At 42.5% G+C, this 27556-nt stretch overlaps 1 protein-coding gene across 8 annotated transcripts in view; it reads right to left on the reverse strand.

The window, feature by feature from the left end:
• Nucleotides 1-10223: 10223 nt before the first annotated feature.
• Nucleotides 10224-27556, reverse strand: part of LOC124118858 — a 73664-nt gene continuing 56331 nt past the window's right edge. For 3 of the 8 annotated variants that reach the window (XM_046481138.2, XM_046481134.2, XM_046481137.2), the window contains 3 exons: nucleotides 19545-21392; nucleotides 17892-18001; nucleotides 10224-14635 (listed from right to left, as the gene is read on the reverse strand). In XM_046481138.2, coding sequence (XP_046337094.2) covers nucleotides 14627-14635; nucleotides 17892-18001; nucleotides 19545-21392 — 1967 coding nt within the window. In that variant the 3' untranslated portion in view covers nucleotides 10224-14626. The remainder of the gene's footprint in view (nucleotides 14636-17891; nucleotides 18002-19544; nucleotides 21393-27556) is intronic. The other 5 variants (XM_046481135.2, XM_046481132.2, XM_048403030.1 and 2 more) reach the window with 4 other exon arrangements.

The raw sequence follows: 27556 nt of genomic DNA on the forward strand, positions 1-27556 counted from the left end.
TCTTACGATCAAACCAACCAAGTCTCCCGAAAAATATGTTTTGATCATTGCTTTGCCAACACAAACAACCCAACCCCCAAAAGAACCCCCACACGCTCCCCCGTCATCTTGGAGGCACACGCCTATGAGTGAAACCACAAATCTATGTATGTATGTATATCTATGAATATATATAAATGTATGTTTGTAGTCACGAGTGACACCACATTTGCATGGAGACTCGAGTGACAGTACGCATGTATGCATACACGAGTGCCAACACTGAGGCATGGATGAGCGAGCGTCACCACATATGTCTATCTATCTATAAATATATAAACGTAAGTTTGTAGTCACGAGTGACACGACGTTTGCATGGAGACAGGAAGTACACCATGTAAGCATGTCTACATCACGTCCATGTCTGTCCATGTAGGTCCACCTTTAGAATTCAGACGTCCGTTCCACAACATGATCATGGTGGCGGTGGTGGTAGTGGTGGTGATGGCTGTGGCGCCGCCGCTGCCTAGTAAGCCCCATCTACACTTTGAAAGAAGACTAGCCACTTTCGAGGGGTGGCTGATGCAGATGAACCAGACCGCTGAAGAGAAGTGCCGATGGCGTTTACTACTTTCATTGCGGCGTGCGGCTGAGAAGATGGGTGCTCCACGACGATCCTTGGCTAGATGACCTCAAGTGGTCCTCTCACTGCGCCTACCTCAAGCTGAACGGGCTGGTGAGCCACAAGAAGAACGTGGCAGCTACTACTTTCTGGCACTATCTGTGGGAGGAGACTGCGAATCAGAGCAAAGCGAATGAGGAAGCTTCCCGCGCCTTCCTAGGATGAAGTTTCCATTCCCATTCCCATTCCCGTTCCAGTTCCCGTTCCAGTTTTGGTGGTATCTTTCTTCTCCAAACGGCCCTTTTCAGGGCCACCCAACTCTCCCGAAAGAACTTTTTCATCATTGCTTTGCCAACAAACACACACAAAAAAGAACCCTCCTCCTCCCTCCTCCTCCTCACACTGCTTGCCAACCCTGATGCCCATGATGGCCTTACTTGCTTCAGTGGAGGATTTTACGTACGCTTCTTTTATTGAAGTGGAGGAGTTTACGTGCGCTTCTCCTTCTCGCACGCCTCCCGGAACCGGACGTAACGTCATCTTGAATGCACACGCATTACCCAGCATGCTCTTCTTCGCGCATCCAAAATGGCGGTACTTCCGGCAGGGGAGATAACTCCTGCTGGTTTGGATACCAGGGTGCTGTCCTTACCTACTTATATGTTTGGTGTCTGGGGCAAATGGGAAACGTTCAAGTACAGACTTGTATGGCTGACATAGAGAGAGGACTCTGATATTTAATAAATATAATTTAATAATTATCGTGCTTTCTTTTCCTGGTTTCCGACAGAATACTGCATACCACTTCAGTCTGTGTTCATGTATAAAGGCTAAAAAGAAATTTAAGAAAACTAACACTATTGAAAACAGAAAGCTTTTCCGAGAGCAATCTGAGGCATATAAGAAATGCTTGCACAAACATATCAAGAAAAATAGGGACGATTTATGCAATTTATGTAGAGCCAATCGAAAACAGTCTATTGGAACGCTCTTTTAACATGAATAAGAGTTAGGTGAATAACATTGAACCTGATATCGAAACATTTTATAAGCACTATAAAGATATAAATAAACATAAGAATACAGACACAGTTATTGATGAAGAATATCAAAATATGATCATTTGATCAAATGCTCAATAGTGACATCACAATAGAAGACATAACCTGAAAAAAACCCTGCTGGTATAGATCTCCTTGTGAATGAATGAGTATATAGTAATGATTACAACCGGTTTATCTTGATTACTGTAATGCCGTGTTTACTACCGGAAACATACAAAATGCATGGCTAACCGATGTGATCAAGCCAGTACTATTACCGAGAGGCAATGAAAACGCAATCAGCATTTTTTATCATAGAATAGTAACAGAGGAGAAAACAAAGTTATTAGTAAGTGAAAAATGTTACTTAGCGTGATAATTGTCTTCTGTCGTCGTGTGTACAGACATGTTTGGTTGTGTGCACACCATCCTGAACAAAATGCCAAAACACATCTTCAGCTTGCAGTCCGAAATGCATGTGCACGACATGAATTTTGAATTGCATGCAAACAGTACACATTGCCCCCCATCATGATTTGAAACTGGTGTCCATATGCACCATGCCTAGGTTAACCAAAGATCAGCGACACCAGGCCATTGGAATGCTGCGAGCTGGCATTCCACAGACTGACGTTGCACAACACTTTAATGTCCATCCATCAACTGTCAGTCGTCTCAGAAGGCGCTACCAAGTCACAGGCAGGGTGGAGGATCGGCCACGCCTAGGCGTTCAACGGGTGACAACAGGACGTCAGGATCGCTATATTGTCATGCAACACCTCCGACGTCGATTTCAGACAGCTGTACAGACTGCTAACAACACTATCGGAATCAGAGGAAGATCCATCAGCAGTCGAACTGTGCGTCGACGTCTTGCTGCAGCAGGGATACGGTCACGTCGACCGCACCAAGGTCAGATCTTAACGCATAATCACAGACTTCAACGAAAGCGATGGGCTGCAGCAGGTGGTTTTCTGGGCAACGTCGGTTGGAGGAATGTTGTTTTCTCTGATGAGTCTCGCTTTAACGTCTCTTTCCCAGATGTGTACCGACGTCAAGGTGAACGTTATGTGCGACCTTGTGTTATTGAACGAGATCGCTTTCGTGGTGGAGGAGTAATGGTTTGGGGAGCCATAAATGCTGTGTTTAAATCACAGCTTGTTATTGTGCAAGGTAACTTGACGGCACGACGTTACGTGGATACTGTTCTACAGCCAGTTCTTCTTCCTCTCTTACGACAGTATGGTGGAAACCGGCTAGTTTTTCAGCATGACAATGCTAGGCCCCATACTGCCATCCTGACACGGAATTTTCTTTAGAGAAATAACGCGGAGGTCATGCAGTGGCCCTCAAGGTCACCAGACATGAACCCAATTGAGCACCTGTGGGACGAACTTGGTAGGCGTGTGAGACGACAGCAGATTTCGCCCCGCAATGTTGCTGAACTCACTCAGGCATTGCAGTATCACTGGCACGCAATCCCGGCTCATTTCTTCCGTCGTTTATGTGATTCCATGCCAAGGCGTTTGCAAGCTTGTGTTCGTGCTCGAGGTGGACACACCAGATACTGAGGGTCTGTTCAATCTCTCTCTTGTAAATGGGGTTCGAACTGATGATATTGGACACTGCTTTATGCAGAATTATCAGTCTTTGCTAATATACTTAATACAAGCTTTGAAATTTTCTTATGTTAATAAAATTCACGTTTGAAAATTGGATTGCGTTTTCATTGCCTCTCAGTATATTTAAGAAGAAAGGTAACTCACAAGACCCGAACTCTTACAAACCTATCACAATTTTGAGTTGCATGGGGAAACTTTTTACGAGTATTCTTAATACACGATTGTCACCCTTCACTGGTAACAATAACACCCTGCCTCCCGCGCGCACGGTGTAAATGTTTATTACAATCTTATTAACGTATTATTACAATTTATGATTTTACTGTATGCTGATGACACTCTTAGTTAGTAGATGCCCCGCCGATTAACAGAAAACCTTGACTCGTTTAGAATTTACTGCACTAAATGGAAATTAGATATATAAATAAAACATTATCATATTTGGCAGTGGCCATGCTAAGCGAAGTAAACTCCAATTCATGTTTGGCGGAAAACACCTCGAGCTAGTAGATAACTATGTTTACCTTGGCCCAACATTCCATAGAAATCGAAGGATGATAGGCGCAATTTGTTGCCTCTAATGCCAGGAAAGAGAGCAAGAAATATCCATTTACCTCTCGTTTGCCTTATTTCGACTTTTGATTCTATGGTATCAATTATCTTGTTATATCGTTCAGAAAACGGGGATACGACAATTTACAAATTATTTAGCGTGTACATTTAAAGAAATTAAAATTTGCTTCTGGATTAAGGGCATCAACTCCAAATTTAATGGTTTATGGGAAATTAGGCAGAAAACCTCTACACATAACTATTTCAAAACGTGTAATTAAATTCTGGCATAACATCGCAACACCTACGTGTGATAAGTAACTTTCACAAATGTGTGACACGTTATTACTGTCATAATCGATGTTACTGTCATCAACCAGTGTTTTAAGCCAACTCATTGCTGAGTATGTTTTACTACTGGCTAGTGTTGAGCACAACCACCAGTAGCTAAAGTGATGACGTAAATCCTGCTGGGGTGTTGTGCAGGAAGCTGAGGCACCGTAAGTCCCCATGATCCCCAGCGAGGTGGCCTATAACCCGTGTTTCAAACTGTATGAATGATATTGTTATGCTCACATGTGTTTGATAAAATTTGTTTTTATATATGGCCGAATTAATGCCGATGCGACGTTAAATTTGAGCTCACTTACTGACAAATGATTTATCACTTTGTTATACGGAATCAAGATGTAAGTAATACCTAGAATGGATTAAAACTGTATTAAATAACTGTGGACTAGTACACATATTCTACAACCCTATTACCTGTGATACGACATGGCAGGTTGCTTAGGTAGGCAAGGTACAACAGGAACAATTCCTACAAGAATGGAGATGCAACCTGGCAATGAGCAGCAAATGTTACATTTATCAGTATCTGACGGAAAACACAAAATTTAAAGGATACCCTTTAATGACAGAACATGTATAATCCAATCTTAAAATTCAGAACATGTAAGCATAATTTACCGATTGAAACCATTCGTTAGAATAAACTAAAGAAAGAAGATCGTGTGTGTGAACTGTGCAACTCTCCTTCAGTTGCAGACGAATTTCATTATCTGTTTAGATGCAAGGCTCTGTAAAAAATAAACTTGTAAACTTACCAATTACTTACCAGAATAAATGGTCTAATTTGTATACATTTAAGAGGTTATTGAACAGTCAAAACATTAGAGATCTTAAGAACTTATCGAGATTGATCGATGAAATATATAAAGTAGTACGAAAACACAAAACAGAATAGATATAATATACCTATGAATGACATACTGTCAACTTGTCACATATTAATACTTTATGTGGACATGCTTATTCTTTTGTACTCTTTTGTACCACCGCCAGTGGTTTCGAGATAATAAACTGTTCTTGTACTCTCCTGACAGTCAGTACCAATAATTCCTTCTTACACTGCCACACAAAGAGACCGCCTCACTGCCGTTAGTGTGGGAATTCGTATAATATGGACATATGTCTCATCATCATAATGCCAGGACTGTGACATTTAACCGCAAGTTGGAGGCCAAATGGAGACCTTACCAGGGACGAAACATTACTTCATGCCAGGCGCTGTCGTCACTCACCAAATTGTATGAAAATCGAACGTATGCTGAATGCTAAATACAATTTCTAATTAATGATCAGTACAATTACACATTTGCATCATGTATACTCACACGCAAAAGAAACGCAAGGCAAATAGGTAACAAACACGGAACCATAAATTGATACGAGTTTTAGCATGTAGTGAAGCCTGATGGTGTTGCATTTTGGAAGCCCCGAGTAAAAACGCAACATAAAAAACGAATCGCCAAAACGCACCATTTCAATGAATATGTGGGTATCATGCACCCATTTCTCGCGAAATCGAAAATGCACAAACTGTAGTGGGTATAAAACTGTGGCCGATTCTTGGACCTACCACTCCTTGGTCAACAATGCCACGCCTAACTCAAATTCAGAGAAACCATGCTATCGGACGTTTGGAAGCTGGAGAGTCTGTCCAAGATGTTGCCCGTCATTTTAACGTTAACATAACCACAATTTACCGTCTCCTGCATCGATACAATGCTACACAGACCACAGATGACCTTCAATATTCCAGCTATATGTTGGTGTCTGTTAATAATCCAGTCTAGACCAGACAATCCAGTGATTGACATCATGATCATCGATCCACACATTTTAGTTCGTTTATAACCATTGTTTGCTATAAGCATATATACAGCATATACACAGCAAATGGCTGGGACAAAAAAACAGTTCGTTATATTTATACTTGTTTAAATATATATAAACAAGTATAAATTATTATCCCCTGTTTGATGACAATGGCATTGCATAGATAAGTTCATTACAGTGTAGGGATGAAGGTTTTGCTATTGTGTGCCCTGAACCATGAAGTTGTTTTGATAACATTGTCTGCAAAGTGCACTGGAGGCAATAAGAGAAGTTACCCTTGTATGCAATTCGATTGGCTGATACCCAAACTTTGACCTTACTGGTACTATTTAGGATTGATTGATCCATTCATTCATAAGTTGGATTGCAAACGTAATGAAGAATGGATACCTTAATATGTATCGTAAACTATACACTTTCATATAGAATTTAAGGTTTTGGGTAGAGATAAATGTATATAAATAAAATTCCATGTAGAATTGTCTGCTTTCTGATCAACTGGAAGAATGGGCAAAGAAAGGTAATCGATCAGGCATTAAAAATCCATGTATACAAAATGAAATAGAGGAAAGCTGTCCTGCTGTTCTTTAATGTACAATCCATGAGCAGATTTGAGGAGCTAGGAAGAATCTTAAAAGTTGCCCACACTAAAAAGGGCAAAGTAAACTTTCTTTTCCCTTGATAAGCTATAATCTTTATAAAATGTCATCAACGTTCAAGGTAACTTACCTATACTGATGAGATTGTGATACCAACTGACGAAATGTGCACCATGTATGTCAGAACTCCAGGCAGATGGGTGGGCTACCCAACTGGACAGTTGGAATCATTATGCTCATCTACAGTGATGAAATCTGTCATGCAACAAAGTGTGATGACTGTTTGTTGTTTACTACCACACTCAGCACTATTCCAGCCATATGAAGGCAGTCTGTAAATAATGGAGTCACGACCAGTAATTGAGCATCAATCTATGACATGCATCAACGAAGTCAGCAAGGCAGACCACCTCATCACTACCAATGAATGAATCATTGATAATATAAAATCAGGTATAAACTGTTAGTCACTCAGCTTCAGCATCAAAGTGAATTTGGAGGTGTAGAAAATGGTGCAAGGCAACAGTTGTGTCAAAAATATAAATACTCCCAAAAACGTATGTTATTCTGTGTACCACATACTTATTGCATTTATACCAAAATTACTGAGATATGGGCACAATGTACAATATGGCTGTCATGATTGCAATGTTTAAACTGGAACAGATTTCTGTTAGAAGATGTTTAAGACATGATTACTCGGATCACATAAACAAACTTTCAGTTTAAAAAACCCAAGAGTTTCAGAGATGTAAAATATGCAGGTGGTATGAGGAGCGCAGATGAAAGACAATGTTCCACAACATGAGCTCACTTTTCCAAATCTAAATCTCCAATCTGTTGAGTGAGTTTGTTGGGATTAATCACGATGTGAACAATATTTCAGTTTTATCATAAGGTGCCAGCTTAAATGTTGGAGAAAACCCTAGGTAATGCAGGTCTTAAAAGTTAACCCATTTGGTGAAACAAACAAGCACGAGTGATCAAACCAAGGATGATTATTGGGGCAAATCTGACTGTAATCCATGATCATGTACTTCTGTCACATCTGAGATTTAGCCATTCACAGCAAATTAAAGGCACCGCAGATGACCGGGTCCTGCATTCCTCCAGTTGAGCTTAAAACTGAAGTCAATACTAATACACCATTTCAAGTCTTTATACAAAATTTATTCTCTGTTAAAATTCATTTCAATAAAATCTGAAAACTCTGAAGCGTTCCATTTTTTTCAGTAGGTCTTATTGTTAACAGTGTTGTGCATTCTCTAGTCCAGTAAGCCAAGACTGAAGACTTGGGAATGTTCCCATCACATAAAAATGATTAAAACATTGCTGACACAGTACATACAAGCTAAGTATTTTTGTATTATTTCTTGCTTATGTCTGTATTTTGTATATTTCTCACATATCAACACATGCTAATGCTAATATACACAGATTATTAATACTGCATAAACACTCCAAAGTTACAAAGTTGGTGTCTAGTTTACATTACTGGTGTCTCTTGACTTAAGTGAGCCGATCCTCCTGTATGTGTTCGCTGCCTGCAGTCACACAGTAGACAGTCATATATCAAAGTCGCCTCTCATAGTCTGAGATCCAAATCTCCACAGATAACAACATAAAGGTTCAGATGTCATGCTTCCACGAACACATTTCCTGTAAAGAAACCCAGGAAATGAATCTATCAAAGTATATATAAACTGATTGTTTTGGATACTCTCTAAAATTTGAACTGTGATATTGCTATGAACATCTAACTAGAGCACCAAACAGTCTAACATGGCAAGTAATTAGAGTCCTTTCAATAAATAGACCTCTTACTTTTGAAAAAGGATTCAAGGCAGTAGGATACACATTTGTAACAAAACAATAGAGTGATAAATAAATAAAAACTCCTCAGTGAGTGTTGTTTGGGAGGTGGGTGCAGCACTCAGACATGCCTACCTGTCCACACCATGTTGTGTGGGAGGATGGTGTAGCACACTCACGCTTGGCCATCTGTTGCCTCCATGTTATGTGTGAGCCTGGGAGGTGGTGTAGCACACTCACGCTTGGCCATCTGTTGCCTCCATGTTATGTGTGAGCCTGGGAGGTGGTGTAGCACACTCACGCTTGGCCATCTGTTGCCTCCATGTTATGTGTGAGCCTGGGAGGTGGTGTAGCACACTCTTGCTTGGCCATCTGTTGCCTCCATGTTGTGTGAGAGCCTGGGAGGTGGTGTAGCGCACTCACGCTTGGCCATCTGTTGCCTCCATGTTATGTGTGAGCCTGGGAGGTGGTGTAGCACACTCACGCTTGGCCATCTGTTGCCTCCATGTTGTGTGGGAGGACGATGTAGCACACTCACGCTTGGCCATCTGTTGCCTCCATGTTGTGTGTGAGCCTGGGAGGATGGTGTAGCACACTCACGCTTGGCCATCTGTTGCCTCCATGTTATGTGTGAGCCTGGGAGGATGGTGTAGCACGCTCACGCTTGGCCATCTGTTGCCTCCATGTTGTGTGAGAGCCTGGGAGGTGGTGTAGCACACTCTTGCTTGGCCATCTGTTGCCTCCATGTTGTGTGAGAGCCTGGGAGGTGGTGTAGCACACTCACGCTTGGCCATCTGTTGCCTCCATGTTATGTGTGAGCCTGGGAGGTGGTGTAGCACACTCACGCTTGGCCATCTGTTGCCTCCATGTTGTGTGTGAGCCTGGGAGGTGGTGTAGCACACTCACGCTTGGCCATCTGTTGCCTCCATGTTATGTGTGAGCCTGGGAGGTGGTGTAGCACACTCACGCTTGGCCATCTGTTGCCTCCATGTTGTGTGGGAGGACGATGTAGCACACTCACGCTTGGCCATCTGTTGCCTCCATGTTATGTGTGAGCCTGGGAGGTGGTGTAGCACACTCACGCTTGGCCATCTGTTGCCTCCATGTTGTGTGGGAGGACGATGTAGCACACTCACGCTTGGCCATCTGTTGCCTCCATGTTGTGTGAGAGCCTGGGAGGATGGTGTAGCACACTCACGCTTGGCCATCTGTTGCCTCCATGTTGTGTGTGAGCCTGGGAGGATGGTGTAGCACACTCACGCTTGGCCATCTGTTGCCTCCATGTTGTGTGGGAGGACGATGTAGCACACTCACGCTTGGCCATCTGTTGCCTCCATGTTGTGTGTGAGCCTGGGAGGATGGTGTAGCACACTCACGCTTGGCCATCTGTTGCCTCCATGTTATGTGTGAGCCTGGAAGGTGGTGTAGCACACTCTTGCTTGGCCATCTGTTGCCTCCATGTTATGTGTGAGCCTTGAAGGTGGTGTAGCACACTCACGCTTGGCCATCTGTTGCCTCCATGTTATGTGTGAGCTGCTGTGTGGCAGGATGGTGCAGCACACTCAGGCTTGGCCATCTGTTGCCTCCATGTTATGTGTGAGCTGCTGTGTGGCAGGATGGTGTAGCACACTCACGCTTGGCCATCTGTTGCCTCCATGTTATGTGTGAGCCTGGAAGGTGGTGTAGCACACTCTTGCTTGGCCATCTGTTGCCTCCATGTTATGTGTGAGCCTTGAAGGTGGTGTAGCACACTCACGCTTGGCCATCTGTTGCCTCCATGTTATGTGTGAGCTGCTGTGTGGCAGGATGGTGCAGCACACTCAGGCTTGGCCATCTGTTGCCTCCATGTTGTGTGGCAGGATGGTGCAGCACACTCAGGCTTGGCCATCTGTTGCCTCCATGTTGTGTGGCAGGATGTAGCAGCACTCAGGCTTGGCCATCTGTTGCCTCCATGTTGTGTGGCAGGATGGTTTAGCACACTCAGGCTTGGCCATCTGTTGCTTCCATGTTGTGTGGCAGGATGGTGCAGCACACTCAGGCTTGGCCATCTGTTGCCTCCATGTTGTGTGGCAGGATGTAGCAGCACTCAGGCTTGGCCATCTGTTGCCTCCATGTTGTGTGGCAGGATGGTTTAGCACACTCAGGCTTGGCCATCTGTTGCTTCCATGTTGTGTGGCAGGATGGTGCAGCACACTCAGGCTTGGCCATCTGTTGCCTCCATGTTGTGTGGCAGGATGGTGCAGCACACTCAGGCTTCGCCATCTGTTGCCTCCATGTTGTGTGGCAGGATGTAGCAGCACTCAGGCTTGGCCATCTGTTGCCTCCATGTTGTGTGGCAGGATGGTTTAGCACACTCAGGCTTGGCCATCTGTTGCCTCCATGTTGTGTGGCAGGATGGTTTAGCACACTCAGGCTTGGCCATCTGTTGCCTCCATGTTGTGTGGCAGGATGTAGCAGCACTCAGGCTTGGCCATCTGTTGCCTCCATGTTGTGTGGCAGGATGGTGCAGCACACTCAGGCTTGGCCATCTGTTGCCTCCATGTTGTGTGGCAGGATGTAGCAGCACTCAGGCTTGGCCATCTGTTGCCTCCATGTTGTGTGGCAGGATGGTTTAGCACACTCAGGCTTGGCCATCTGTTGCCTCCATGTTGTGTGGCAGGATGTAGCAGCACTCAGGCTTGGCCATCTGTTGCCTCCATGTTGTGTGGCAGGATGGTTTAGCACACTCAGGCTTGGCCATCTGTTGCCTCCATGTTGTGTGGCAGGATGGTTTAGCACACTCAGGCTTGGCCATCTGTTGCCTCCATGTTGTGTGGCAGGATGGTTTAGCACACTCAGGCTTGGCCATCTGTTGCCTCCATGTTGTGTGGCAGGATGTAGCAGCACTCAGGCTTGGCCATCTGTTGCCTCCATGTTGTGTGGCAGGATGTAGCAGCACTCAGGCTTGGCCATCTGTTGCCTCCATGTTGTGTGGCAGGATGTAGCAGCACTCAGGCTTGGCCATCTGTTGCCTCCATGTTGTGTGGCAGGATGTAGCAGCACTCAGGCTTGGCCATCTGTTGCCTCCATGTTGTGTGGCAGGATGTAGCAGCACTCAGGCTTGGCCATCTGTTGCTTCCATGTGGTGTTGCAGGATGTAGCACACTCAGGCTTGGCCATCTGTTGCCTCCATGTTGTGTGGCAGGATGTAGCACACTCAGGCTTGGCCATCTGTTGCCTCCATGTTGTGTGGCAGGATGGTTTAGCACACTCAGGCTTGGCCATCTGTTGCCTCCATGTGGTGTTGCAGGATGTAGCACACTCAGGCTTGGCCATCTGTTGCCTCCATGTGGTGTGGCAGGATGTAGCAGCACTCAGGCTTGGCCATCTGTTGCCTCCATGTGGTGTTGCAGGATGTAGCACACTCAGGCTTGGCCATCTGTTGCCTCCATGTTGTGTGGCAGGATGTAGCAGCACTCAGGCTTGGCCATCTGTTGCCTCCATGTTGTGTGGCAGGATGTAGCAGCACTCAGGCTTGGCCATCTGTTGCCTCCATGTGGTGTGGCAGGATGTAGCAGCACTCAGGCTTGGCCATCTGTTGCCTCCATGTGGTGTTGCAGGATGTAGCAGCACTCAGGCTTGGCCATCTGTTGCCTCCATGTTGTGTGGCAGGATGGTTTAGCACACTCAGGCTTGGCCATCTGTTGCCTCCATGTTGTGTGGCAGGATGTAGCAGCACTCAGGCTTGGCCATCTGTTGCCTCCATGTTGTGTGGCAGGATGGTGCAGCACACTCAGGCTTGGCCATCTGTTGCCTCCATGTTGTGTGGCAGGATGTAGCAGCACTCAGGCTTGGCCATCTGTTGCCTCCATGTTGTGTGGCAGGATGTAGCAGCACTCAGGCTTGGCCATCTGTTGCCTCCATGTTGTGTGGCAGGATGTAGCACACTCAGGCTTGGCCATCTGTTGCCTCCATGTTGTGTGGCAGGATGTAGCAGCACTCAGGCTTGGCCATCTGTTGCCTCCATGTTGTGTGGCAGGATGTAGCAGCACTCAGGCTTGGCCATCTGTTGCCTCCATGTTGTGTGGCAGGATGTAGCAGCACTCAGGCTTGGCCATCTGTTGCCTCCATGTTGTGTGGCAGGATGTAGCAGCACTCAGGCTTGGCCATCTGTTGCCTCCATGTTGTGTGGCAGGATGTAGCAGCACTCAGGCTTGGCCATCTGTTGCCTCCATGTTGTGTGGCAGGATGTAGCACACTCAGGCTTGGCCATCTGTTGCCTCCATGTTGTGTGGCAGGATGTAGCAGCACTCAGGCTTGGCCATCTGTTGCCTCCATGTTGTGTGGCAGGATGTAGCACACTCAGGCTTGGCCATCTGTTGCCTCCATGTTGTGTGGCAGGATGTAGCAGCACTCAGGCTTGGCCATCTGTTGCCTCCATGTTGTGTGGCAGGATGTAGCACACTCAGGCTTGGCCATCTGTTGCCTCCATGTTGTGTGGCAGGATGTAGCACACTCAGGCTTGGCCATCTGTTGCCTCCATGTTGTGTGGCAGGATGTAGCACACTCAGGCTTGGCCATCTGTTGCCTCCATGTTGTGTGGCAGGATGTAGCACACTCAGGCTTGGCCATCTGTTGCCTCCATGTTGTGTGGCAGGATGTAGCACACTCAGGCTTGGCCATCTGTTGCCTCCATGTTGTGTGGCAGGATGTAGCAGCACTCAGGCTTGGCCATCTGTTGCCTCCATGTTGTGTGGCAGGATGTAGCACACTCAGGCTTGGCCATCTGTTGCCTCCATGTTGTGTGGCAGGATGTAGCACACTCAGGCTTGGCCATCTGTTGCCTCCATGTTGTGTGGCAGGATGTAGCACACTCAGGCTTGGCCATCTGTTGCCTCCATGTTGTGTGGCAGGATGTAGCACACTCAGGCTTGGCCATCTGTTGCCTCCATGTTGTGTGGCAGGATGTAGCACACTCAGGCTTGGCCATCTGTTGCCTCCATGTTGTGTGGCAGGATGGAGTAGCAAACATGTTTATCTGTCAACCTCACTACAGATAAATATTATGGAAGTGAATACTGCTTCTTTTGTACATTAGAGTCCTATACAAGTGAAGTTTTCACATCCTAAATGCAATAACTGTGGATATGATTGCACAGTACATAAATATGAAGGACAATGTATAGTTGTCAATAAATAACAAGTGACTGTAAAATGAATTTGATATATGAAATATTATGAATTGATCTATGACTTAAAATAACCTTTTCATTCTTACAAAATGTCAGTGGAAGAATAGTCTCCCAGGACAGAATGTAAAAGAATTGCAACAACCAATAGCAGTAAACAAGACTACCAATGAAATATGGGAAGGACATTTATAAGTAATTGTTTGCATGAATTTGCATAAATAAAGTTCAGCTGACCAATTCTATCAACAAACATGTTCTAAATGGAACACACAATTTCAAATATGCAGGATGAGCACATAAGAACAAACAGCATCTGTGACTATGTACAATTCAATATCAAACACATCTCAAGCACATAAAATACTCACAACACTGTCTCACAAAGGGCAGTACTTCAATGCTGGCTGTTGGCCAGCTATCAAAACTAAATACTATCGCTTCACATAGACAGTAGTATCAAATAACATGTACCATGATTGAAAGAAATGACAAACTTCATCTCTTAAGCAACTGATTCGTTTTCACGACCTGGCACACATAATATGTTAAAAAGAAAAAAACTTCACATTTGACATGTACTGTAAGTGAATAAAAACATACTGAGTATCAGAGCACCTTAAAACACTAGACATTTCATAACGTACCTCATGGGGGACATTTATGAGGTCAATAAGACACATTGCGGTGGCACTAACAATCCTGTGGCTAGCGACTGCACTAGTCCTGTCAGACATACTTCCCACATTAAGGGATGGAGGACATCCCATCCTCAGAGACTGGAAGATGTACTCACCCCATGTTCCATGGAAACATTGAATCAGATTATAGTTTATAATGTAAAACAACTTTAAACTTTTTCAAATCTAAGATTTACTTAAAACCTGACATAACATTTAAACAACATAATGCTGATTGGATGAAATGAAGTTAAAAACATGGATATCTTTTTGGCTGTGGTTTTCCCTAAAAGCAGGGCGGATATGTTGTCGAAAGGATGATGTGAAAACTGTCGTGTTGAAACTGTAGGCCTTCCTCTGCAAGATCCTCATTCAACCTGAAAATATATGGAACAAATAATGACATGGCATAACACAGTGCATCTGAAGGGTACATCTTCACCATGTGGACAACCATTTATTATTCACCACAATTCAGTAGTGCACTGTTAAAGACGACTCTGGTCCAATGAGTGTTTGTTATTTGGGTCACATATTGAACAATCATATCCTGATAAAGGGCCATGGGTTTGTTGGCCTTAAATGGAAAGTGAAAAGTGTCTCTTGTGTAAACTCTTCACATTATAAAAGCACATGGGCCTCAAGTATTTGGCGGTGCTCTAACACAGAATAAGGACGAGTGACAGAACTTGAACGGGTTAAAAAGACACATTGCAAAAACAATAAGGCTCGACTTCACCTCACCCTTTGTTCTTGCAACTGTACCTTGCAGACACAATACTTTCAGCTATCCTCTAGCTATTACATTTTTAACTTTATATTCAAATAATATATTTAATTAAATCACAAATCTACAACAAAGTTTTTTCTTTGAAGATATACTGGTACTAAATAAATAGTTGATACTTATCAATGCTACCAAGTGAACGAGTGAGTAAGAGAGTCACTGAGTGAATGGTCTTTAACACTGCCATTTGCAATATTCCAGCTGCATCATGGTGGCCTGTAATACTCAAATTTGGACCATCCATTAATTTTGCATTGAGGCCGAACATCTAGTTGATATGAACCTAGAATCCTCCATGGAAGACAGACAGTTGACTGCATTCATACTGATTGTTTGCCTCAGACTTGATCGTACATCTACAAACTACTTGAGCAGATTTTCATCACAAGCATAGTTGCATGTCAAGGGAACTGCAGAAAATGGCTGTTCCATAACCACCATCCTATTTTGACATCATGAAGCTGTTCAATTAGCTCCCCCATGATCTAACATATCCATAGTAACATTGTTCTATCATTACTATCAATCAAAATGGTGCATCTACATCAATTATCGATAGGGCTAAAAACATTATAGTCTTGGTTCTCAGGCACTGCCCACATCATCATAAAGTTCATTGCACGTTCGATTTTGTTTCCATTTTCAATTTTTTGTGTGCATTGTGTGTAAATTTTAGGAATTACCGTATTCGACATAATAAGCACCCACAGCGATATTTGCTAATATATTGGCTAGTGAACAATCCCAATTAGCACCCCTTCCAATTGATCAATGTACACAAGACTTATTTATTTGCGGGGCGGTCAGGTAGCCTAGTAGTTAAAGCGTTCGCTCTTCACGCTGAAGATCCTGGTTCCTTTCCCGACATGGGTACAATTTGTGAAGCCCATCTCTGGTGTCCCCCGCCGTGATATTGCTGGAATATTGCTCAAAGCGGCGTAAAACCATACTCACTTATTTATTCATGTATAATACATTTGTGTGTTATATGCTCCCTTAATCATGGGCAATTTCATTCTGGAAAAATATATCTGTCGTACATAAACATTTCAGGCTGTCAGCATATACCACAAAATTTATCTTTCAACTTCAACTTTTCAAAATAATATTCTCATAAGAGCCCCCTATTCCTAATTTTGAGAGCGCCCTGGGCGCTTATTACATCGAATACAGTATATATTTTCTTTAAAATGAAAATTAAAACAAAACGTTCGGCAGACTGTATGATAATGAGGATGGTGCCTGAGAACCAAGACTATTATTGCTTTAGCCTAGATGAATTAGTATCTTTAAACTTGCTGAATATTTGAATTTTATTCCCAGGGAAGAAATATGGCATGATGATGTCAACCATCAACCACAAAGTTGTCCGAGGCTGGCGTTGCTGCCCTAGGAATTATGTCTGTCTTTGGACACAGCAATGAGCAATCCTTGAAAAGTTTAATAACAACATGTAGATCTGTTTCTCAGCGTGGGAAGTAGACACATATTGCAGTCAAACCAATCAAACGCTGTTGCCCTTCCTCTGACATGTTTGTCTCTTGAAGGCTGCGACACCATATCACGCCACGTCAAATCACGTTGTTAATGGTGCAATATTGCAGTGGAAAAAACTCAGTAAGCACACCGTTTCAAGACTTGCAATTGCTTCTTTCTGCTAACAGTGGAACAAACTCAGTAAGCACACCGTTTCAAGACTTGCAGTCGCTGCAGTCTGCTAACATCAGTGGAACAAACTCAGTAAAGCACACCGTTTCAAGACTTGCAGTCGCTGCAGTCTGCTAACATCAGTGGAACAAACTCAGTAAAGCACACCGTTTCAAGACTTGCAGTCGCTGCAGTCTGCTAACATCAGTGGAACAAACTCAGTAAGCACACCGTTTCAAGACTTGCAGTCGCTGCAGTCTGCTAACATCAGTGGAACAAACTCAGTAAGCACACTGTTTTATGGCTTGCAGTTGCTGCAGTCTGCTAACATCAGTGGAACAAACTCAGTAAGCACAATGTTTTATGGCTTGCAGTTGCTGCAGTCTGCTAACAGTGGTGGAAGTAAAGATGCAAATCTTGTACAGAAAACATGTACCAACAACATAGAACTTCAGCTATGTTTACATGTGTTAATGTCCGCATGCTTTTCGAAAATAATAGTTGAAGGCAAAACTATACTTTATTACAGGGCACGATTTAAGAAACTTGACGTAACTTGCACCAGGTGCATCGGACAAAACCAGGTTGCATCCTGGTCCCATAAATTTATCAAAGTTGAAACATCGGCCGGTCTGCTGCCTGTGTCACATGCTGCTGTGAAACATAACAGGAACATGTACACATAACCTTGAAGTACCCACAGTTTGATGACATGAAGCCCACAAAAGCATGACAAATTACACAGTATGATAACACAGGAATAAGTAGTGTAGTATGGTAAATTGAATCTGTTCAAAGACTGATGTTGTTTGGACATGTAAGGGTTAGGGAGACACAAATTTGAAATGTTTTGACAGGCACTTGGTGCATGTTGACATAAATATTAGGGTGCATTTTTAAATAATAGGTTGCACTGGTGTATGTTTGATATAGCTCAATATCGAGCCCTGTATTGCACTATACATGGGGGTGGAGCAAATTATATTTCTTACCTGACAAAGATGAAGCCATGTAACCATATTACTGCTGTGCTAAGTGGGGTAACAACCAAAGTAGACCAGGAAACCCAAGCAGGCAGCTCCATCTCATCAATCTCACACTTACCTCACTTGCAGATGTTAGTTATAGCTACACTAGTATTAGTCCATGCCTGACAGCTTGAAACGGACTGAGAGGCTGTGCATGTTTACAATGCTTACATGAGAGCTTTCAGCTGTTGCGGTGGTAGTTGTTGGGATTGTTGTTTTGCTCTCAGCAGCAACAACAGTCTCAGATACAGAGCTCTTCTGATCATTGTCAACAGTTGGCACTACAATAGAATAACATGATGCCATCACATCATAAACTCTGACAATGGTGTATGCAAAACAAGTAACAGACATTTCTATGCAAATGATATCCTCATTGCCTGTACTAGCTAGTAGAGGACTGAAACTGGAAGCAAATAAAACTGATTTGGGTTGCAAACACAAGATAAAAGGCTTTTTATATTTCCTATCAATGTCTTAATAAAAACTAGACAGGCGCTTGCAACCCCACTCCCGCCATTTCCTGAAAGTCCCAAACTTTTCCCACCAGAAAATTATTTGAAGTATCATGAAGCAATTTGACTTTATCAATTCAAGTATTGGCTGCCCTCACCAATATTGATGTTTTTACATCTTTGATCCATATGTTGTCTAATGCAGTCCTATGCCTCTAGCTTCCCTTATAACATGACATAAACACTTCTGGTTTAATGACATCAACACTGGATTAAGAAAAAACAACATGCCCAGTGTGGACAAAAAGTCCCTAATAACAACCTATAAGCACTTCCTGTTCAATGACATCACCTGCGGTTTGGGAAAATACCGGTACATGTAGTTTGACTTTAAAACAGGAAGTTACATGCCTCTAACAGCATTAACAAGACATCACTTCTAGTTTTAGAAAACACATGTCTAATGTAAGACAACTATGATTCTAACTAGCTTAATCAAAAGGTTGAATGATATCACTTGGGAAATGTCATACATTGTGCAACATTAACACATGCAGTGCTACTTTAAAGCAGAAAGTCACATTCCTTCAACAAGACAAATAAGAAAAATAAATTTTACTTCAATTTGGGAAAAATATATCTAATGCAATACAATAATAGAACAGAAAAGTCCCAAGCCTCTGGTTACCTTGATTTAATAAGATTTAATAAGTGTGACATGCACTTCAGATTGTATGACCTTGACAATGTCAGCCAATTGCATAAATATTTTGAACAACCACTGGTGCTAGCTCTTACATTAAACATGTCATACAACAACAGGACTGTGTGCAGTACAAAAGGAGCAGAACAACCTTAAGCATGACAAGAATGGCCATTCCAGTGACCTTGATCTTCAGTGGAAGTTGCTCAAAACCTTACCAATTAAATGCCCTACCCTGAGGACAATATGTAAAATATTTCATCCAACAACAGCAAACACTTCTTGTGTTCTCAAAACATCACCGGTTAATACATTTTTGAGAGTATGACCTTGAAAGTGAATTTGACCTTCAAAATCAGGAACATGTATTTCAAAAACATTCCCAGGGGCTATCAAGTATGTAAACCATATATGATGACCAAGGTGTAATTCAACGTAACAAAGAAATTGCATATGACACTGAACCCTTGATACGACTGATGAATGTACTAAATATATATTCCAGGGCTATAAAGAAGGTATACCTGATATAGTAACCCTGAGATGTCCAAGTGCAGTGTGGTTTCAAAAGTGTGTAGTGACGGACATATTTAGAAAAAACCCTGAAAGCATCCCCATTTACATGGGCGCTGTTTGATAATACCAATTATAAGAATAGTGGCTTACCTTTTTCCTGCACCAACTGATGTGTTTGTAACTGGTCTGACCTATCAGTCAGAGGTGTCATGTCTGGTTTGGCCATCTGCTGTGTGGACAGCTCACTTGCAATCTCTGCTGTGGGTTCCACTGCTGTGGCATCTGCTGTGGGAACCACTGCTGTGGCATCTGACGTCGGGGCCACTGCTGTGGCATCTGCTGTGGGATCCACTGCTGTGGCATCTGACGTCGGGGCCACTGCTGTGGCATCTGCTGTGGGATCCACTGATGTGGCATCTGACGTCTGTTCAACCAATGTGACATCTGCTGTGGGATCCACTGATGTGGCATCTGCTGTGGGATCCACTGATGTGGCATCTGACGTCGGGGCCACTGCTGTGGCATCTGCTGTGGGATCCACTGATGTGGCATCTGACGTCTGTTCAACCAATGTGACATCTGCTGTGGGATCCACTGATGTGGCATCTGCTGTGGGATCCACTGATGTGGCATCTGCTGTGGGATCAACTGACGTGATATCTGCTGTGGACACCAATGTTGTTGGGTCCAGTGTTGTGGCATCTGCCGTGAAATCCATCTCTGTGGAGTCTACTTTTATTGCATCTATTGTGGGATTCATTGGAGCTGCTTTTGCTGAAATCCCAGTTTCACCAGAAATTAGCGGTTGATCTATCAGGGATATGTCATCCCCACTATGCATATTACCATCAACCTCTTTCATTTTACTGACAGCAGCATCACTGTTGACAATAGTTTCATTGTTCCCTTGAGGTTCATTTGGCACATTCACCTTTGAGTATGACTGGGCTTCATCTATTACTTTGTCGTTATGAGGTGTGCTGACCTCCGTGTTCTGAGTGGATGGGTCAGCGTCACCTTCAACATTCCCACAGCTACCAACAGGGCTGGATTTGGATTCATGTTCGTGTCCTACTTCCTGATTGGAGAGCTGAGATATATCAGCCTCTCCTACATCTCCAGAAGCATCTAGGAACTCCTCTGAAGCTTCAGGGGCAGCAGTATCACAACTTTCTTTCTCATCAATGTAACTGGCACTAAGTTCTTCTTCAGAAACTTTAGTGTCATTTTTTGTAACTCCACCATGAGAAGAGCTCTTTCCTGCACTATTTGACTTATCTTTGAAGAGTGCCTTTTTACACTCCTCATTATTTACCCCATCCAAGGTCGGAGGGGGTGAAGTTGGGCTGAGATTTGAATTCACCTCAGTCACCCAGTCCATGACCTTGACATGGCCTGGTGGTGTCTTCATGAACTCTGGTGATGTTGGAGTAAACTCTGGTGCATCTGGGTTCAACTTACATTCCAGCTTTAGAGGCTCCTTATATTTGTCATCCCCATCTGCATAATCATCATCTGCATAAAACTCACTGTCCTCTGGACAATCTTCCCAAGACTCATCATGCTCATTCTCATCACCCAGACTGTGACTAAGTGTGTGGCGATGTGGATGACCACCAACACAGCTGTCATCACCATCTTGACCTTCATCATGGTCATCAAACTGGTGGTCATCACGACGCCTACAACGAGTATGATTGGAATGACCGTCGCGTGAACTAGTTCCAGACTTGACAGAAGCAGCAGAGTTGGACTTGACATCAACCATGTCATCATCCCAGTACTCCACCTCCACAGACTGGTTTGTGTCTTTCCCAGAGTTGTCAATCTTCACCACAAGAAGGTCCTTCTGTCTCTCCACCTTCCTGGATTCATCCCCACTGGAGAATGTCCTCTGACGGGGTGAGCGATCACCACGACCACGACCACGACCACGGCCACGAGCACGACCTCTACCCACTGGCTTATTTTGGACATCTTGTTCCTGCTTGACGCCTGCTAAATATTCAATCCAATGTAAGATGAATATATACGAAAACATTACAAGCAGTAATGAGATAGGATCTTAAACACTCCACTGTTTACATCAGTACAAAGCTCTCAACATTTATTGTCCATATCAATTTTTAGCAAAAACAATTTGTTTTAAAATGAAGGACAATTCCTTTTTAAAGAGCTACATAAGAAAGTTACCAACAGAAAATGAAACAAGGAAGTTGCAAAGCAGAACTTTTACCAGTATCCTTATCATACTTACACTGCCTGACAATGAATATACAAGTTAGCGATTAACACAGTATACGTTGAAAATTGTGAATACAATGCATATAAGAGTGATAAAATTAGTTGTTGCTTTAAGATAATGATTGGTAGTTTTAACATCATGCAACTAGCATCACTACATGATGACAAATGAAAATGTTTCCTTTGTGGGTGTATATACTGGTTCTGTTCACCTGCTGCATTTTACACTGACAGTATCACTGATAGGGAAGGAATGCCTACAACAGGCATGTGGTCATTCAGTTAATAAAGTCCCCAGTCAGTCTGAGATTATGTCATGTCAGGAGAAGGCTGTCTTTACAAAATTAGCTAGGTACCATGAAAATGACTGAAACAGTTTCTGCAGAAATGACACAGAACTTGCCTAGTCATTGATGAATATTCTACTGTGAAAAGTTTACTTTAACATTTAGACTTCAAAACTTCATAACTTGCCTGCCTTGTGCAGTGTCAGGATGTCAGAACACAGCATTACGCCTTATCTACTGAATGGGACGTACACTTAATGAGTGAGTGAGTGTAATGTTATGATGAAGGTAACATGTTTAATGTTGTGATGAAGGTAACGTGCGTAATGTTGTGATGAAGGTAATGTGTGTAGTGTTGTGATGAAGGTAACGTGTGTAATGTTGTGATGAAGGTAATAGGTGTAATGTTGTGATGAAGGTAACATGTGTAATGTTGTGATGAAGGTAACGGGTGTAATCTTGTGATGAAGGTAGCGTGTGCAATGTTGTGATGAAGGTAATATGTGTAATGTTGTGATGAAGGTAACGTGTGTAATGTTGTGATGAAGGTTATATGTGTAATGTTGTGATAAAGGTAACGTGTGTAATGTTGTGATGAAGGTTACGTGTGTAATGATGTGATGAAGGTAATGTGTGTAATGTTGTGATGAAGGTAACTTGTGTAATGTTGTGATGAAGGTTATATGTGTAATGTTGTGATGAGGTAACGTGTGTAATGTTGTGATGAAGGTAACATGTGTAATGTTGTGATAAGGTAATATGTGTAATGTTGTGATGAAGGTAATGTGTGTAATGTTGTGATGAAGGTAACGTGTGTAATGTTGTGATGAAGGTAACGTGTGTAATGTTGTGATGAAAGTAACGTGTGTAATGTTGTGATGAAGGTAATGTGTGTAATGTTGTGATGAAGGGAACATGTGTAATGTTGTGATGAAGGTTATAGGTGTAATGTTGTGATGAAGGTAACGTGTGTAATGTTGTGATGAAGGTAAAGTGTGTAATGTTGTGATGAAGGTAACGTGTGTAATGTTGTGATGAGGGTTATATGTGTAATGTTGTGATGAAGGTAATGTGTGTAATGTTGTGATGAAGGTAACGTGTGTAATGTTGTGATGAAGGTAACGTGTGTAATGTTGTGATAAGGTAATATGTGTAATGTTGTGATGAAGGTAACGTGTGTAATGTTGTGATGAAGGTAACGTGTGTAATGTTGTGATAAGGTTATATGTGTAATGTTGTGATGAAGGTAACGTGTATAATGTTGTGATGAAGGTAACGTGTGTGATGTTGTGAGGAAGGTAATGTGTGTAATGTTGTGATGAAGGTAACGTGTGTAATGTTGTGATGAAGGTAATGGGTGTAATGTTGTGATGAAGGGAATATGTGTAATGTTGTGATGAAGGTAATGTGTGTAATGTTGTGATGAAGGTAATGTGTGTAATGTTGTGATGAAGGTAACGTGTGTAAAGTTGTGATGAAGGTCATGTGTGTAATGTTGTGATGAAGGTCATGTGTGTAATGTTGTGATGAAGGTAACGTGTGTAATGTTGTGATGAAGGTAACGTGTATAATGTTGTGATGAAGGTAACGTGTGTAATGTTGTGATGAAGGTAATGTGTGTAATGTTGTGATGAAGGTAACGTGTGTAATGTTGTGATGAAGGTAATGGGTGTAATGTTGTGATGAAGGGAATATGTGTAATGTTGTGATGAAGGTCATGTGTGTAATGTTGTGATGAAGGTAATGTGTGTAATGTTGTGATGAAGGTAATGTGTGTAATGTTGTGATGAAGGTAATATGTGTAATGTTGTGATGAATGTAATATGTGTAATGTTGTGATGAGGGTAACGTGTGTAATGTTGTGATGAAGGTTATAGGTGTAATGTTGTGATGAAGGTTATATGTGTAATGTTGTGATGAAGGTAACGTGTGTAATGTTGTGATGAAGGTAACGTGTGTAATGTTGTGATGATTATGTGTAATGTTGTGATGAAGGTTATAGGTGTAATGTTGTGATGAAGATAATATGTGTAATGTTGTGATGAAGGTAACGTGTGTAATGTTGTGATGAAGGTAACGTGTGTAATGTTGTGATGAAGGTAACGTGTGTAATGTTGTGATAAGGTAATATGTGTAATGTTGTGATGAAGGTAATGTGTGTAATGTTGTGATAAGGAAACGTGTGTAATGTTGTGATGAAGGTAATGTGTGTTATGTTGTGATAAGGTAATGTGTGTAATGTTGTGATGAAGGTAATGTGTGTAATGTTGTGATGAAGGTAACGTGTGCAATGTTGTTATGAAGGTAATGTTGTGATGAAGGGAACATGTGTTATGTTGTGATAAAGGTAACATTTGTTAAGTTGTGATGAAGGTAATGTGTGTAATGTTGTGATAAGGTTATATGTGTAATGTTGTGATGAAGATAATGTGTGTAATGTTGTGATGAAGGTAATGTGTGTAATGTTGTGATTAGGTAATGTGTGTAATGTTGTGATGAAGGTCATGTGTGTAATGTTGTGATGAAGGTAACGTGTATAATGTTGTGATGAAGGTAACGTGTGTAATGTTGTGATAAGGTAATATATGTAATGTTGTGATGAAGGTAACGTGTGTAATGTTGTGATGAAGGTAATGGGTGTAATGTTGTGATGAAGGGAATATGTGTAATGTTGTGATGAAGGTCATGTGTGTAATGTTGTGATGAAGGTAATGTGTGTAATGTTGTGATGAAGGTAATGTGTGTAATGTTGTGATGAAGGTAATATGTGTAATGTTGTGATGAAGGTAATATGTGTAATGTTGTGATGAAGGTAACGTGTGTAATGTTGTGATGAAGGTTATAGGTGTAATGTTGTGATGAAGGTTATATGTGTAATGTTGTGATGAAGGTAACGTGTGTAATGTTGTGATGAAGGTAACGTGTGTAATGTTGTGATGAAGGTAACGTGTGTAATGTTGTGATGATTATGTGTAATGTTGTGATGAAGGTTATAGGTGTAATGTTGTGATGAAGATAATATGTGTAATGTTGTGATGAAGGTAACGTGTGTAATGTTGTGATGAAGGTAACGTGTGTAATGTTGTGATGAAGGTAACGTGTGTAATGTTGTGATAAGGTAATATGTGTAATGTTGTGATGAAGGTAATGTGTGTAATGTTGTGATAAGGAAACGTGTGTAATGTTGTGATGAAGGTAATGTGTGTTATGTTGTGATAAGGTAACGTGTGTAATGTTGTGATGAAGGTAATGTGTGTAATGTTGTGATGAAGGTAACGTGTGCAATGTTGTTATGAAGGTAATGTTGTGATGCAGGGAACATGTGTTATGTTGTGATGAAGGAAACATTTGTTAAGTTGTGATGAAGGTAATGTGTGTAATGTTGTGATAAGGTTATATGTGTAATGTTGTGATGAAGATAATGTGTGTAATGTTGTGATAAGGTAATATGTGTAATGTTGTGATGAAGGTAATGTGTGTAATGTTGTGATAAGGTAATGTGTGTAATGTTGTGATGAAGGTAATGTGTGTAATGTTGTGATGAAGGTTACATGTGTAATGTTTTGATGAAGATAACGTGTGTAATGTTGTGATGAAGGTAACGTGTGTAATGTTGTGATAAGGTAATATGTGTAATGTTGTGATGAAGGTAACGTGTGTAATGTTGTGATAAGGTAACATGTGTAATGTTGTGATGAAGGTAATGTGTGTAATGTTGTGATGAAGGTTACATGTGTAATGTTGTGATGAAGATAACGTGTGCAATGTTGTGATGAAGGTAACGTGTGTAATGTTGTGATGAAGGTTATATGTGTAATGTTGTGATGAGTTAACGTGTGTAATGTTGTGATGAAGGTAATGTGTGTAATGTTGTGATAAGGTAATATGTGTAATGTTGTGATGAAGGTAATGTGTGTAATGTTGTGATAAGGTAACGTGTGTAATGTTGTGATGAAGGTAACGTGTGTAATGTTGTGATGAAGGTTACATGTGTAATGTTGTGATGAAGATAACGTGTGTAATGTTGTGATTAGGTAACATGTGTAATGTTGTGATGAAGGTAATGTGTGTATGAAATGAAGATCAATGTTTGTTTGTTCATTTGTTGCTTAATGCCACACTCATCAATATTCCAGCTGTGACAGTGGTCTGTAAATAACTGAGTAGGAACCAGACAAAAAAGTGATTGACATCATGAGAATCGATCTACTTAAATGGGATACAAATGACATGCATCAACTAAGTCAGCGAGTCTGACCACCCGATCCCGTTAGTCACTTCTTATGGCAAGCATCGGTTGCTGAAGACCTGAAGATCAATGATTGTGATGACAGATATAATGTGACTTTGATCAAGACAGTTGGCTTGTAGGGCAATCTGATAATGTAAGAACTTGACCCACAAGGTGATGTTATGACCATCACCAGAGAATTGACAGGGGTGTCCACTGGGAAGCGGCTGGTGCACCACTAGTTACTAAGGTAGAGTGGCGATAGAGAGGAGGAGGAGGTGAAGGGAATGGAGGGGTGTCTACTGGGAAGCGGCTGGTGCACCACTAGTTACTAAGGTAGAGTGGAGATAGAGAGGAGGTGAAGGGAATGGAGGGGTGTCTACTGGGAAGCGGCTGGTGCACCACTAGTTACTAAGGTAGAGTGGAGATAGAGAGGAGGTGAAGGGAATGGAGGGGTGTCTACTGGGAAGCGGCTGGTGCACCACTAGTTACTAAGGTAGAGTGGAGATAGAGAGGAGGAGGAGGTGAAGGGAATGGAGGGGTGTCTACTGGGAAGCAGCTGGTGCACCACTAGTTACTAAGGTAGAGTGGAGATAGAGAGGAGGAGGAGGTGAAGGGAATGGAGGGGTGTCTACTGGGAAGCGGCTGGTGCACCACTAGTTACTAAGGTAGAGTGGAGATAGAGAGGAGGAGGAGGTGAAGGGAATGGAGGGGTGTCTACTGGGAAGCGGCTGGTGCACCACTAGTTACTAAGGTAGAGTGGAGATAGAGAGGAGGTGAAGGGAATGGAGGGGTGTCTACTGGGAAGCGGCTGGTGCACCACTAGTTACTAAGGTAGAGTGGATATAGAGAGGAGGTGAAGGGAATGGAGGGGTGTCTACTGGGAAGTGGCTGGTGCACCACTAGTTACTAAGGTAGAGTGGAGATAGAGAGGAGGTGAAGGGAATGGAGGGGTGTCTACTGGGAAGCGGCTGGTGCACCACTAGTTACTAAGGTAGAGTGGAGATAGAGAGGAGGAGGAGGTGAAGGGAATGGAGGGGTGTCTACTGGGAAGTGGCTGGTGCACACATTGGTTTTTGGGTAGAGAGGGGGTGGAGAGGGGGTGGAGAGGGGGTGGAGCAGACAGAGAGGGGATGGAGAGGTGTCTACTGAGAAGGTGCTCGTGCACACACCCAGTTACTGGGGTAGACAGGCGGTGCTACAAAACTAACTTCAAGGTATATAAAATCCAGATCTTAATAATTAGAATTTGTATACATTGTATACTTGCAACATGACCTCTTCCTCATTTGTATATAGACTGTTTGTATAGTCAGATCATGTATCTATGTTCTAATCTAATGTATCCAAACTCAATCATGTTGCTGACATTTTACATTTCACATTCACCATGTTAAGCA

Source organism: Haliotis rufescens, unplaced genomic scaffold, assembly GCF_023055435.1.
Source record: "Haliotis rufescens isolate VD_foot unplaced genomic scaffold, xgHalRufe1.0.p SCAF_3, whole genome shotgun sequence".
NCBI lineage: Eukaryota > Metazoa > Mollusca > Gastropoda > Lepetellida > Haliotidae > Haliotis > Haliotis rufescens.